The sequence below is a fragment of the Hyperolius riggenbachi genome, chromosome 8 (genome assembly GCF_040937935.1).
Source record: "Hyperolius riggenbachi isolate aHypRig1 chromosome 8, aHypRig1.pri, whole genome shotgun sequence".
NCBI lineage: Eukaryota > Metazoa > Chordata > Amphibia > Anura > Hyperoliidae > Hyperolius > Hyperolius riggenbachi.
Window position 1 is genome coordinate 271629935 of NC_090653.1, and position 15379 is coordinate 271645313.

General features: G+C 46.8%; 1 protein-coding gene across 4 annotated transcripts in view; it reads left to right on the forward strand.

The window, feature by feature from the left end:
• NUP214 (nucleoporin 214) overlaps positions 1 to 15379 on the forward strand; it is a 174090-nt gene that overhangs the window by 132749 nt on the left and 25962 nt on the right. For 2 of the 4 annotated variants that reach the window (XM_068248857.1, XM_068248860.1), the window contains exons 29-32: positions 2946 to 4634; positions 8628 to 8698; positions 13392 to 13548; positions 14019 to 14168. In XM_068248857.1, the coding sequence (XP_068104958.1) occupies positions 2946 to 4634; positions 8628 to 8698; positions 13392 to 13548; positions 14019 to 14168 (2067 nt within the window). The remainder of the gene's footprint in view (positions 1 to 2945; positions 4635 to 8627; positions 8699 to 13391; positions 13549 to 14018; positions 14169 to 15379) is intronic. The other 2 variants (XM_068248859.1, XM_068248861.1) reach the window with 2 other exon arrangements.

Below are 15379 nucleotides of genomic sequence, written 5' to 3' on the forward strand. Positions count from 1 at the left end.
GGACAAATAGGTCAGGATCAGAGACTGAGGTCCGGGTTGGTGGAGAATAGATGTAATTGAGGACAGGAAAAGGACAGAGATAGGGTGAAAGGCTGAGGTCAGGGCTGGCAGAGAACAGATATAGTTGAGGTCAATGCTGGAAGAGGACAGAAATGGGGTCAGAGGCTGAGATCAGGGTTGGTGGGCAATAGATGTAGTTGTGGTCAGGGCTGGTAGAGGACAGAAATAGGGTCATAGGCCGAGGCCAGGGCTGGCAAAGAACAGATATAGTTGAGGGTCAGGGCTGGCAGAAAACATGCATTATTTTTTTCATTTGTTTAGCTGTTTAGTTTTATTCATTGAATTTTAGGACTTGTTTAAAAATGTTTTAATAAAAAAAAAAGTTAAACTGTAGTGTGTGAAAAACTTTCAAACACCACTGCATAATCAAATTGTAATCTGGGCAATATTTAATACTTTTGACATAATTTTAGCTGTTTAAGAAAAAAAGCCTTTCCGCCTAATTTTTGACTTTTTAAAAATAACAAGCTCCGTACGATACCAATCATAGTTACATAGTTATTTGGATTGAAAAAAGACATACGTCCATCAAGTTCAACCAGAAAAGTACAACACCAGCCTGCTCCCTCACATATCCCTGTTGATAAATCATCTGACAGAACTCCTCCTCTCCGTAGAGACCGTGTATCCGTGCAATAATAATGCGGGCTTGATCCGGCATAGCCTGAATCCACCCCTAGTGATGATCTAAAAATATTGCTATGTGTGGAAATTCTCTGCTCAAGCTGGATGCTTGTAGGTCAGCTGTCCATGATAGAGAATTTTTCTGTCTGCAGGATCCATACTCCCTGGGACATATGTACGCAACTCTCCCTGTGGTGGGATCTCTCTACAAACTGCCCGGTGATCTTCGCTTAGGGACTGATATGTGGAGATCCACAGCAGCAATGGATAGCAGATGCAGCTGGAGAGGCTAGGCAAGGTTCTGAATCTTGGCAGGAGATCGCCAGGACAAGTCATTTATCATTTTTATAGGGCCGGTCCACACTGCATCCCGTGGCACCTCGCTAAAATGCTTCCCTGCTAGCGAGCAGCAAAGCATGTGGCAGCCTTCATTGGCCCTTCCCGTCGTTTGGCGTTTTTGATCCCCGAAGGTTGAAATGAAAGGGCGCCTCTTAGGTGATCCTGGACGCTACGACCAGACAATGGGAAAATCTGGATTGAATGCGATTTTTGCGCACCGTGACTGTCCATTCTTTTGAATGGACAGCACTTGAGCGTCGAGCAGAGCACCCAAGTGAACCTGTCCTTACTACATCGAGTTGGTTAAACTTTTTTTCAGGCTTTTCTCCTGATAGTGATCCTATTCCTCTAATGCTTTCTGGATCTCTGGATCAGAACAAGTTAGTATCTGGTGTTACTATGTGGGATACATGCTGCTTCTAATTATGTGATTGCATGTAACTCGAGCAATAGGGATGGTCTATGAGATGCAAATTTTAAGTTGATGCAGGATTATGCAAATTTTGGATGCAAATGTATGCAGCTTGAAAATGTATTAATCAAATTTTACCTCAGCAGGATTTTATTGGTTCATTTTCAATCTGCATAAATTTCCATACAAAATGTGCTTAAAGTGGATCTGAGATGAATAACTAACTATAACAAGTAACTTGTCTATGTATCTTATCTAAAGATTAGATAGTTTACACAGCAAATCTAGCTGCAAACAGCTTTAGTAGAATATGATTATTTATTCCTGTGATACAGTGACAGCAGCCATGTTGTTGTTTGTAAACATTACACAGAGGCAGGCTTATCTGTATCTTGAGCCATCAGCCTAATCCCCTCTCCTCCTCCCCTCTGCCTCTGAAATCAATGGCTAGTAACACCTCGCCCTCCTCCTGCCAGACTGAGCTCCCATGAGCCCTTGCTACTGCCAAGGCTCTCTGAACCTGTGGGTGGGGCTTATTTCGTTTATAGGGAATTCGAGTATTAAAACAAAAAAGTATTTGGTTGAGGAATGCCCTCTAAACAATAGGAAAGGAACACAATTATGTAATGAGTAAACGTTCACCTCGGATCCACTTTAATGCTGCATCAACTCAAAATTATTTGCATCTCATTGACCCTCCCTACTCAGCTGTTTTTTTTATTTAAAGTGAACCTAAAGCGAGAGGGATATAGAAGCTGCCATATGTCTTTCCTTTTAAACAATACATATTGCCTGGCTTTCCTGCTAAATTATATCCATAGGCCCTTAACAAGCATGCATATTAGGTGCTCTGAAGTCTGACTGGGTTAGCTGCATGCTTGTTTCAGGTGTGTTATTCAGACACTATTGCAGCCAAAGAGATCAGCAGGATGCCAGGCAACTGATATTGCTTAAAAGGAAATAAATATGGAAACTTTGCTTTAGGTTCCCTTTAAATGTTAAAGGACCACTATCGTAAAAAAAAGTAGTCAGTTAAAAGCTGACAGAACCGACAGGTTGTGGGCCAGTCCATCTCCTCATGGGAGATTCTCAGGGAGTTTTTTTGAACAACATTTCCTGAACAGTAGTTGCAAAGTCTAACTGACAATATAGTGTGCGAGTGAGCAGGGAGGCTGGCTGGCATCTTACTATTTTGGCATTTAAACTGCTGTTCAGGAAATGCTTTTGAAAATCCTGAGAATCCCCCATGAGGAGATGGACTGGCCAAAAAACCTTTTGGTTCTGTCAGATTTTAACTGCCTACTTTTTTCGCGCTAGTGGTACTTTAAAGATGGCAGCCTCGAGCTTCCTCTCTGTTCAGGTTTCTTATAAAGAAGGTCCTGCAGACCGCTGTGTATCCAAGCTGTTTGTGGAAGCACAAGCAGGTTAATACTTTATACTCTTTTGCATTCAGCAGCAAGAGTGGTAGTCATCAGATGTATTTCTTAACCATTTTATTTTTGTTTTCCAGTAAAGGAATTGAGCCAGCCGTCTTCATTTATGTCCGATCCTGCAGCCAAGTTCCAGTTTGGCCAGTTTGGTTCTCCAAAGCCAGCAGCAGCTGTAACCACCACTGCCCTGACTGCTGTTTCCACAGACTCTATGAGCGCCAAGACACCTTCAGCCCAAACACCACCACCTATTTCAACAGTGCCCATTAGTGCTGGTTCAGCAGCTAAGCCCATGGATGGTGCCACACAGAGCTTTACCAGTGGAGAGACTTTGGGCAGCTTCTCTGGGTTGAGGGTTGGCCAAGCTGAGGAAGTACCCAAGACAGAACCTCCGAAAGTCACCCCATTACTTCAGCCCGTTAAACCGCCAGGACTTTCTCCTGTGGTGAGCATTGGGGGATTTCAGCCCTCAAAGCCTTCAGAACCAGCATCAGCTGCAAGTAGCTCATCAGGCTTGGTGTTCGGTAATATGAAGTTTCCTAGTACGACGATATCTGGCATCTTCAATCCAAGTGGCCCCAAGCAAAGCTTCTCCTTTGCACCACAATCCACCACGACTCCTGGACTGGAAGCTTCATCAACGGCTCCAGCTCCTTTGAGTTTTGGTGGTTTTATTGCTCCTTTAGCTTCAGCTGTGCCTTCTGCAACCACAGTGGCTGCTGCCACCAGCACTACTGCAGGAGTCATCTCAGCCTCTGTGGATGTCAAGCAGATGGAATCTGAAAAGCTCACAAATGAGCCTACAGCTCCTCCTTCACAGTTACAGGCATTACTAGCTGCTCCAACAGAAGGAAGTAAAGAACTGATTGCAGCACTGTCACTCTCAACCACTGGAAGAACTGTGCCCTCAGTTCCTGTAGCTGTAACTACAGGGGCTAAATCCCAACCTGCTACGGAAACTAAGCCAGGGACGCCACCTGCTTCCATATTTCCAGCCGCAGCAATTACAGGTTTAAATGTTCCTGTCACATCTACCACACCTGTATCTGCCAGCCCGTTGCCAGCTCCTGCAAGCACCGCTTCTGAAGGCCCTCCTTCTCAGCCTCCATTGCTGGTCACTTCAACTCCTTCTTTAGGTCAAGCCAACACACAGGTCACGTCGGCACCTGCAGAGAGCACGGCAACAGTCTCTGCCTTTGGCCAGCCTCCTGTAGCTGCTACACCTGCCCCATCTACAACTGCCACCCCGGTTTTTGGCCAGGTCTCTGCAGCTGGTACAGTTACTCCTGCATTTGGGCAGCCAGCCAGCACAACGAGCACATCTGGAAATACCGCTTCTGCATTTGGCACCTCAGTTTTTGGCACTGCAAACAGCAGTGGAGGTTTTGGACAGCCTGCTTTTGGTCAGACAACCTCTTTCTGGAAAACTCCTGCCTCCTCCGCCAGCAGTTTCTCCTTTGCACAGTCCGGATTTGGGTCACAGCCAGTCTTTGGCCAGCCAGCTACCTCTACAGCGGCGGCCAGTAGCGCAGGTAGTGGTAGCTTATTTGGAAGTTCTGCCAACACCAACAGTGCAAGTACATTCTCATTTCGGCTACCATCAAGCCCCAGTAACACTCCCACATCAGGTGGTGGTGGACTGTTTGGGCAGAGCAGTGCACCAGCTTTCGGTCAGACTTCCACCTTTGGACAAGGCAATTCTGTTTTTGGTAGTGCAGGTGCAGCTACAACCACCACATCCTCCTCTGCATTCGGTTTTGGACAGTCAGGTAAGGAACTTTGTTGACTTTTCTCGTTCTCATAAAAACTGAAAGGAGGATAAAGTCATTGAGGCAACGATCCAAAGAAAGACTCCGCACACAGACAATCAGAAACCTTGTATTATTTTTCCATTGACCATTGCAACTTCAGCAGTCAGACGGTGTGATACTCATGTGATGGAACAATACAGGGTAAAGCACGGTTCCTGATTGTATGTGTGCAGATTCTTTCTTTGGATCGTTGGATTTGCACTTCAATAAGGTCCAGCATTGGCATCTACATAGAGTTGTGCGATCCTTATGGTAGGTCACAAAGCCCCATTAAGGCGCATATTAATATTAACAGAGCAGTACTGTATTCTAAATCACTGGTAATTTAACAAAAATGAAAATTCATAGACCCTCGTCCTTTTCTCTTCCGTGACCTACCGCTGGCTGCTCACTCTGTCAGTCTGAACCACGCCCCCTTCACTCTTATGGTCATGCAGAGAAGACCGTGATCGCCCTCTCAGCTGAAGCCATGCACACCTGATGGCTGACAGCCTGTCATGGCTTTAAGCTGCTCTAAGGCTGTAGACACACTTTGAGTGCTTTTCTGACCATCAGTGCTTTTTTTTGAAAAAAAAATCCTTTCATTGACTTGCCCTGATCGCAATTTTTTGTAAAATTGCTATCGCTTCAATTTTACCTCAATTTTAATGCAAGTCACGGGGGAGCGGTTTTATAAAAACTGCTCAGAAAGCACTGATGGTCAGAAAAGTGCTCAGAAAGCACTGTGTGTCTGCATACTAAATGTGGCCATACATTTAGCAGTGATGGGCAGATTTGACCATTCTGCAGTGTAGTTACTTCCTGATTTCCTGGGAGCACATAAATGGTTAACCCCCTGTGTTTACATAAAGCCTGTCTGAATGCCCCAAACCTCACCACAAATCAGACAGAGCTGACAGCTCAAATTACAGTGGCTCATTACTAGCAGATAAGGGAGAATTATAGATAAGGGACAGGCTAAACCACTGGTCCTCAAACTACGGGCTGAATGTGGCCCCCCAGAGGCTTTTTTTTAATGGCCCCCAAACACAAAATGTATAACTTATAGATGCGGCCCACTGCACCTTTAAATATTGGTGGCCCACATATAGAATAGCAGTGCTGACACCACCCATCCACATACTGTAGAAGCCAGCGAACAGTTATTCGCTTGCTTTTAATCCAATTCTGCACCAGGTGATGCTGTTGTCCAACTGGTCGGCAGGTTGTCACCTCGGTATGCTTCACTCTCTGGCGCACAAAGGCCTTCCTTGGTCGCCACATGACTGAATGGCTGCTGCTGGGAGTTCTCCTCTGGGCATGATTGGGGGAATCAATACCTAGATTCAATGTAATGTTTTTCATCATTTTATGTATGTTCCGGCCCCCCAGCAGTCTGAAATATGTTGACCCGGCCCTTGACCGAAAAAGTTTTGGGGCCCCTGGGCTAAACTCTCTAAATACATACAGGGTGCATTTCTCTGTATTTTCCTTCTGTCCTGTGCAAGAGTTCAGGTCCTCTTTAAAGTAATGATGTGAGAGAGTGTGGAACTACATAGAAAATATTGCAGACTGTGAAGAGACGAAGCACCCTCATGTATTTTACCATATATATCAGTGGGAACATTAGAGAGAACACCTACCCTGCTCTCTGCTTCATCCTTCACTGCTCAGCCTGCTTGTTATCAGCCCTGATAAAATCCCCCACTGAGCATTCAGTCTGGCTTTGCTCAGGAATCATTATAGATGAGTCATAGCAGAGCCAAAAGGGGGCAGGCTTGGGCTCGAAAAGACATCAGAGTAAACAGACTCAGCTATAATGATTCCTGAGCAAAGCCAGACTGAATGCTCAGTGGGGGATTTTATCAGGGCTGATGAGAAGCAGGCTGAGCAGTAAAGAATGAAACAGAGCAGGGTAGGTGTTTTCTCTAATGTTCCCACTGATATATATGGTAAAATACATGAGGGTGCTTCGTCTCTGGTTCACTTTAAGGACTGGCTCTCCTTTTCCATCACTGTCCCACGCTACACACAGCATCATTATCATTGGTAAGGTAAAGTGGCCCTTTTCCTCTGGATTAAAATTTTTCTCAGCAGGTGTCCTTGAGGCCTGGAACCCACTAGGAGTGGCTTTCTGAGCACTTTGAAAAGCTCTTGCTAATGTAATGCCATGGGTGTGATCCCACTAATGCAATGCGATTGTATAAAAATCCCCCATAGCATTGCATTAGTAAGAGCTTTTCCAAATCACTAGCGCTTAGAAAAGGCTGCTAGTGGGTTTGAGCCCTTAGAGTGGACCTGATCTCTTGCACAGAACAGAAGAAAAACAGAGAAATGCACTCTGTGTGTATTTAGAGAGTTTAGCATGTCTAATTCCCCCTCATCTGTGACTAATCACCACAATATTTTGATCTCTCAGCGGTGTCCGCTCAGGAATATCCTCTTCCACGGCAGAGCAGCTAATTTGTAAGCAGGGGATGTTAACAATATGTCTTCTTCCATGAAAGCAGGAAGTAGACACTACAGATTTATTGCAGGATCAGCTGTAACAAATAATTCTCTAAAGGTTATTATGCTATTGCTTATCTTTTAAAGCAGATAAGTAGTGTTGAGTTCAGGTCCACTTTATGAGGAACATTACTAAATATAACGTAATTAATAAATTGCTTATTTTTTACATTACTTAATTAATTTAGTCAGTGTGTGGCCATTGTACAATCTTTCTTGACCCTTATTTACAGTCTGGATACGAGGTCAGGCTGATGTCAAGGGAGCTGCAGTCCTCACCCTCAGTCTGGTAGCCTACATATAATATACATGCACCAAGCCCTGACCTCCTAGTGATGCTTAGCCTAGGCTGTTTAGCTGTGCGGAATTCTTCTCCCAGAGTATTCTGGGAGACCAGGTACATTTTGTACTGGCTTTAGAACTCTCAGTAAACAAACATTACACATAGCTGCACCGGACCGGACTAATAGTGCTTATGGTAATGATAGTCTATGGGCAACGTGCGTAGTGTAAACTACTGAGCGTGGTGCGTCTCGACACGCATCCGTGGACCAGTGGGAGTCCCAGTGTTGTACTTTCTGCCCAGTCAGAGCGGGGGCGGAGCTATGCATATGACCCTGTCAGTGTACTCTGTCACAGGGTAATATATTTGTGTTATGGTGGGATGCGGCAGGGGAATTGCATCCATATCGCAACGCAAAAAAAAAAGACGTAAAACCGCCCTGAATAAGGGTGAGGAAAGATGTTATGGGCAAACACTGACTAAATCATTTATAAATTATGTTAAAAAAAAAAGCAATATTATTCATTACATTTCTTTCAGTACATAGAGAGCCCAAGGTGGGATCCTGAAATGAAAAAAAAACAAAACTAGCCTACCTGATCCAGGGGGCTGAGCGGATCAGGTAGTCTACAAAAATCGCGGCTCTCCACCGATCCTGTGTGCCGCAATGGCCCACTTTCACTTTCGTGACCTCTGGGTCACAACGCTGGAATGAGAGATTCATTCTCTCACATTAACAGTGTGCAGGGAGGCGGGGGAGTGGCAAGGGGCGCGGCCAGCGAGAGAGAGCTGCCCAATGGCAGCTCTGCAAACCCTGCAGCAACACCCCTGGTGGGCGTTTTGAACAGGGAATCCCTCTCCCCTGTGTTTACCTCCGAGAAGGTGACAAATATTGTCGCTAATGTCGGGGGAGGGGGCTATATCACGGCAGTGGGGGGGGGGGGGGGGAGGCAGAGAGTGGCGGTTGGGAGACAGAGGCATGTCATGAGGCAGAGAGCATGCCTCTGTGTCCCATCTGCCCCCCCCCCCCCCCAAAAAATCTTGGGTTCTCTTCAATGATTTCTCTATACGTCAGCATCTTTTAATATCTCATATGATTAGATGGTAATGGAACACTACACAATGAGCATTGCCTTGTGACTATATTCGTGCATTAGATACAGATCCCCTCTTAATTACAGGATTTGGAGCCAGCGCCCCCGGATCGGTATTTGGCCAACCGCAGAACAGTGGAACCGGCGTCTTCGGACAGGTAGGTTTATATTCCCGGCTACTGAGCTTGGTAAACGTTTTCAGTGACTTCCCTGTGACTCTTTCACTATGTAGTTATAATGGCTCAAGTATCGTATGAGCATTTAACCCAGTGACCTATTGTTATGCAGCTGTCTAAGTGAGATTCTGCAAATGTCTAAAAACAAAACAAAAAAAAACCTTCTATGAAACAGTAAGAAGTCTTAGGGCATGCAGGTTCATTAGGAAGCCTTGCCCAAAGTGTTGCAGCCCTGAGGCGCTTTGAGTCCACCAGGAGAAAAGTATGATCTAAATGTTCTGTATCTTCTGTAGTGTTTGCTTGTGATAATGCCATCTGATCGGGGGGAGGAGCCTGAGCTGGGGTTGCCTTCTCTCTTCTGCCCTAGTACACCCAAAAAAGTGGTTTAAAGCAGCCTGCGAGGTGGGGGAAGGTAATAAAGGATGCCCACTGCAGGCTGATTCATAAGCGTTTAGGAAACGGGAGCACAATTTCCTCAGGAGAAATTCAGGTAGAAGAAAGGGGTGTAACTTTGCACACATATAAAGCTTTGCTGAGGTGGTTGTTCGGAGCTGCCTCTGCTGAGAATTGAGGGTGTCTACCTCCCAAGCTTGTTTAATGATTGGGCATCCCAGATCTTTAAATGACCCAAGTGCATTGTTTCTCCTCCTCATCCTTCCTCCTCCTCATCCTTCCTTTCTTCTTCCTCCTCTATAGCAACAGACGCATCACTATGCTAGCAGTATATAGCAGTAGCGTAGCTAATGAGCTATGATACAGTTTTACATCCCCCCCCAAGCACTCTATACATAACAATTGATACGCGGCACCAAAACCTGCCAAGGACAACCACAGTGTCAGAGGTGCAAGCAGGGGGTGGGGAACAGCTCGTTAATGATCATCATTCAAAGCATTTATAGAAGTGATCATTACCAGCACAGAACCAATAAGGAGCGAATACTGTGGTTGAGGGAGGTCCCCTCTGAGCCAAGGATCCCCGGTGTGGTTGCGACCTCTGCATCCTTTATTCCTGTGTCACTGGTATATATAGAGTGCTGGGCTCCCGAACTGTTCATCGAGGGATTGAATCCCAATCCTTTCAGATGACAGCCATTGTGCATATGTACGCACCATAAGGCAGCAGAGTGGGTCACTACCCTTCTTTTGCGAGCCACATTGGGAGGGAAAGAGGGGCCCAAAGATGAATAGTTCATAGGAAAAAAACACCAGCCAAGTGATCAACTTACATTAAAACCCTACACTGGCCTGCGAAAACACGCCTGGTGTTTTTTTCTAATAAATGATCCCTTTTTACCCCAGTTATGTTTTATCTCCTCACAATCTGTATCACAACCCCCTGTGGGGGTCGCTAATACCGTATTTAGTCAAATACAAGTCAACCTCGTGTATAAGTCGACTCCAATATTCAACCCTCTTAAAGGGATACTGTAGGGGGGGTCGGGGGAAAAGGAGCTGAACTTACCCGGGGCTTCTAATGGTCCCCCGGAGACATCCTGTGCCCGCGCAGCCACTCACCAGTGCCCCAGCCCCGCCTCCGGTTCACTTCTGGAATTTCTGACTTTAAAGTCAGAAAACCACTGCGCCTGCGTTGCCGTGTCCTCGATCCCACTGATGTCATCAAGAGCGCACAGCGCAGGCCCAGTATGGTCTGTGTCTGCGCAGTACACTCCTGGTGACATCAGCGGGAGCGAGGACACGGCAATGCAGGCGCAGTGGTTTTCTGACTTTAAAGTCTGAAATTCCAGAAGTGAACCGAAGGCAGGCCGGAGCATCGGGGAGTGGCTGCGCGGGCACAGGATGTCTGCGGGGGACCACTAGAAGCCCCGGGTAAGTTCAGCTCATTTTCCCCCGACCCCCTACAGTATCCCTTTAAGCTGGAATTTTTATTGACTCCAGTATAAGTCTACCCGGCAGTTAATGACTGCACTTGGGGACCAGGAGGGGTTAATGACTGTACTGCATACAGTATTGCTGCCATTAACCCCTCCTGTCCCTTAAAGGGGAACTTCAGCCTAAACAAACATACTGTCATTAACCTCCCTGGCGGTCAGTTGGTTGGCACTGCCGCGGGAGGTTTTTTTTTAGCCAATTTTTTTTTTTCCATGTAGCTAGCCTAACGCTAGCTACATCCCCTCCCTGCGGCGTCCCTCCCACCCCTCCGATCGCCGCCGGCGAACTTGCCCATAAGGAAATCCCGTTCTGAACGGGATTTCCTTTAGGGCTTCCCCCGTCGACATGGCGACGAACGGAGTGACGTCATCGACATAGTGACGTCACACGAAGTCCCGATCCACCCCATAGCGCAGCCTGGCGGCGATTGGCCAGGGTGCGCAAGGGGTATTGCGGGGGGGACTGTACCGCGGCGGGTAGCGGCGCATCGGCGGCGATCAGGTAAGACACGCAGCTAGCAAAGTGCTAGCTGTGTGTTTTAAAAAAAAAATTAGCCAAATCGGCCCACCAGGGCCTGAGAAATTCTCCGCAGCGGCATACCCCGAGCTCAGCTCGGGCTTACTGCCAAGGAGGTTAAGTTACATTCATTATGTTAAAGTAGATAGGTAATCTCTCTTACCCACCCTGTTTTAAAACAGGCAAATGTTTGTGATTGCATGGGGGCAGACATCTTTTTCATGGGGGCAGCCATCTTTTTGGTTGAAAGGAGGTGACCGGGAGCATGAGACACAGTTCCAACTGTCCTGTGTCCTGATTACCCCTCCCAGCTGCGTGCTCTAGGCTTCAAATCTTAAATTCAAAATTTAAAAAAAACTAATTTGCGCCAAAACGGCAGAAGGAGAAAAACATCATCAGAAATCCCATCATGCTTTGCACAGCATCAGGGGAAAAATGCCCGGGCAGTTTTCTTCTGTGCAGCTAAGAATGAGTCTTGGGTAAGAAAAACAAAGTTCTGATGCTGTGAAACTGTTAAAAAAACACCAAGCCTTTTCAGTGCTGCTGAGTAGATTTTTAGTCCGGAGGTTCACTAAGTGCAGCCATTAATCCCTCCTGTCCCTTAAGTGCAGCCAGTACCTCCTCCAGGCCCCCAAGTGCTGCAATTATTTACTCCCTTCCATGCAGCCCAGTATTTCCCCCCAGCCCCTTTCGTTGTTAATTGTTGTGGCCAAGACTTTCAGATTTGTGTTTTCTTGGCATTTCCTTTCCTCAAAGTGTCACTTACCACAGGGTAAATTGCTGCAAATGGGAATGTCACTATTAGTACACACATTACTCAGTGTGCTCAGTGCTGCCTGTGACTCGTCTATAAGTCGACTCCTATACTTTTATGAAGTGAATCAGACCTACATTTCTAGACTTGTACTTGAGTATATACAGTTAGGGCCAACTTTGGTTTTCAAGCCCTCATATTGACCCCCTACTGCATTTAGGCTGTAGAGCGACCAATGCTATTTGAACACACATCCCTTCTTTTCATCTTTACCAATTATCTTAACTTACTACCCCATAAGGGACTCCTAGTGCCTCCTGTGCTTTTTCTTTTCTTTCTGGGAGGTCTTTAGGTTTTCCAGACCTCTGCCATCCTTTGTGAGCCTCAAACAAGACTGTTATAGTGACACTTTCCCTGTTACATAAGGAAGCCTTGAGGAGGAAAGTAAACTTGTCTAAAATGTTCAGTAAAACAGTATAAATAATAACTAGCTGGCAGGCCCGGATTTACATCACAGGAGCCTATAGGCACAGATGTCCTGGCACCCTACACATCGCCTTCCATGAACCCAAAAGCTCCCACCAAACTGCACCACACGTGTGCTGGCTGTCCCACCTGTTACCTCTCCCAGGCATCCCTTGCCAGTCATAGGTAGCTACAGGTGCCCCTTAGTATTAGGTAGCCAGATGTAGCCTCAATATTAAATAGCTAGAGGTGCCTCCAAGTATTCGGTACCTAGAGGAACCTCAATAGTAAGTAGTTAGAGATGCCCCTGACTGAAGGGAGACCTCATCAGTGGAATGCCGAGGGCGGGACGAGTAACCTCTCATTTACACTCTGCTCAGGACTCTACGTATAGAAGAAGGGGAGGCACTCTGGGAGGGGAGTGAGCGGCTTTTTATCATCAGACGCCTTTAGACGCGTGCCTACAGTGCCTTTTGGTATATCCATCCCTGCTAGCTGGACTGTTTAATATGTTTCATTATTTCTTTAAAGGGACACTGTAGGTGGTCGGGGGAAAATGAGCTGAACTTACCCGGGGCTTCTAATGGTCTCCCGCAGACATCTTGTGTTGGCGCAGCCACTCCCCAATGCTCCGGCCCCGCCTCCAGTTCACTTCTGGAATTTCTGACTTTAAAGTCAGAAAACCACTGCGCCTGCACGCCCGTGTCCTCGCTCCCGCTGATGTCACCAGGAGTGTACTGCGCAGACACAGACCATACTGGGCCTGCGCTGTGCGCTCTTGATGACATCAGCGGGATTGAGGACATGGCAACACAGGCGCAGTGGTTTTCAGACTTTAAAGTCAGAAATTCCAGAAGTGAACCGGAGGCGGGGCCGGAGCATCGGTGAGTGGCTGCGCCAACACAGGATGCCTGCGGGGGACCATTAGAAGCCCCGGGTAAGTTCAACTCATTTTCCCCTGACCCCCCTAAAGTATCCCTTCAATTGATGCTTTAGTCGAATTCAAATCTCTCATTAGTGATCCTTCTCCCTTGAATCTGTTTATTTCAGCAGGCTTCTTCCACTGGAGGACTGTTTGGTGCCAGTAGCGGCAGCACAGCGGGTGGAGGATTCTTCAGCGGTCTTGGTGGTAAACCCAGCCAGGAAGCGGCCAACAAGAATCCATTTGGTGCAGCGGGCACAGCATTCGGCGCATCAGGCTCTCCTAGTGAGTATCCATCCCATGTCGTCCATCAGTAAGATGACAATTCCGGCTTGTATGTGTGCTGCTTGAAGCTAGGGCAATCAGCGGCACTTCCTGTTGATTTTAATTGGTCAGATTCCAGAGGGCCTATATGGTTTACATGAAGCCTCCCGTGCAAGCTGGAATTGACATCTCATTGATCATCTCTATACATCACAAAAGAGTAAAGAGAAGTGTAAGGTGCAGGAGTAAAACACTGGCCCCCAACCGTGGACAATAGACAATGGGTATCTCAGACTGTAGTACAGGGGACCTCCCTTCCTTCTCCAGGAGAGCAAAAGCAACATTTCCCCGAGTGTCCCGCATACGACACACCAACAAACATGTCCCCAAAGAGGAGGGCACGACGTTGACATGAACACGGGGGAACAGCAATCTGACGAGAAAGTCAAAGAACTGAGGCAAAGCCCATTCTCTTTCTTTCCTTGCCGCAGATAACCCCAACCTGTTTGGCAACAGTGGGGCCAAGAGTTTTGGATTTGGCAGCTCAACCTTTGGAGAGCAAAAGACCACCACAGGGACATTCAGCGCCGGAGGTAGCGTGGCCTCACAGGGATTCGGCTTCAGCAGCCCCACCAAGACAGGTACCAGACTGTCCTAGTCAGGACTGCCTCACCCTGGTGTACAAGTCATTTCCTCCATTTCTGTTCCTGTGTGTTAGCGGGTGCTCACTAGAGATGTCGCGAACCTCCGATTTTCGGTTCGCAAACTCTGTTCACGAACCTCCGCGAAATGTTCGGTTCACGAACCACAATAGACTTCAATGGGAAGGCGAACTTTGTAAAATAGAAAAAATTCTAACGCCTAGAAAAATGATAGAAAACATGTTTTAAAGGCTCTAATACCTGGAGGCAGACATGATTGAGTGAAATGCACATCAAATGTCCCAGGCTAACATCTAGGTTTCACACAGACCCCTATTTTAATGCTCCCTCTACCCTCCTACCCTTCTACCTATTCCCTCCTACCGGAGGGAGGAGGGTCTCATCTGCCAGAGAATTATATTATTTCAAAAGCCAGTTTACATACCATAGCTGAGAATTGAACCCAGGTCTCACTGTGTGGTGGGCAAGTACCTTAACCGCTGTAACACAACAGTACTAACTGAAGCTGGCCTAGCATTTACCATTTATGCTCAATCCAAGAGAAAAATTAGACAAGATAGCAGCATTAGGAAGACTTGCCTAAGGTCTCCTACTGAATAGGTGCTGGCTTACTGAACAGATAGAGACGAGATTCGAACTCTGGTCTCCTGTGTCTGAGGCAGAGCCCTTAACCATTACACCATCCAGCCACTGCTTACAGATATGTAGCCAGGCATGGCCTTGTCTTTTGTGTTCAACAGTTGTCCAAAGAGAATCCCAGATAGCCAGGTAGATTCATCTCTCTCTCTCTCTCTCTCGTAGGGATGGTCACCGCTTTCCGCAGGATTGTATTTTTGAACATAAATGGATTGAGCATAAATGGTACATGCTAGGCTGGCTTCAGCATGTAGTGTTGGTGTGAGAGAGAGAGAGAGAGAGAGATGAATCTACCTGGCTATCTGGGGTTCTCTTTGGACAACTGTTGAACACAAAAGACAAGGCCATGTCTGGCTACATATCCGTAGGCAGTGGCTGCATGGTGTAATGGTTAAGGGCTCTGCCTCTGACACAGGAGCCCAAGGTTCGAATCTCGTCTCTGTCTGTTCAGTAAGCCCAGCACCTATTCAGTGGGAGACCTTAGGCAAGTCTTCCTAACACTGCTATCTTGTCTAATTTTTCTCTTGACCACTGTTGAACACAAAATACAAGGC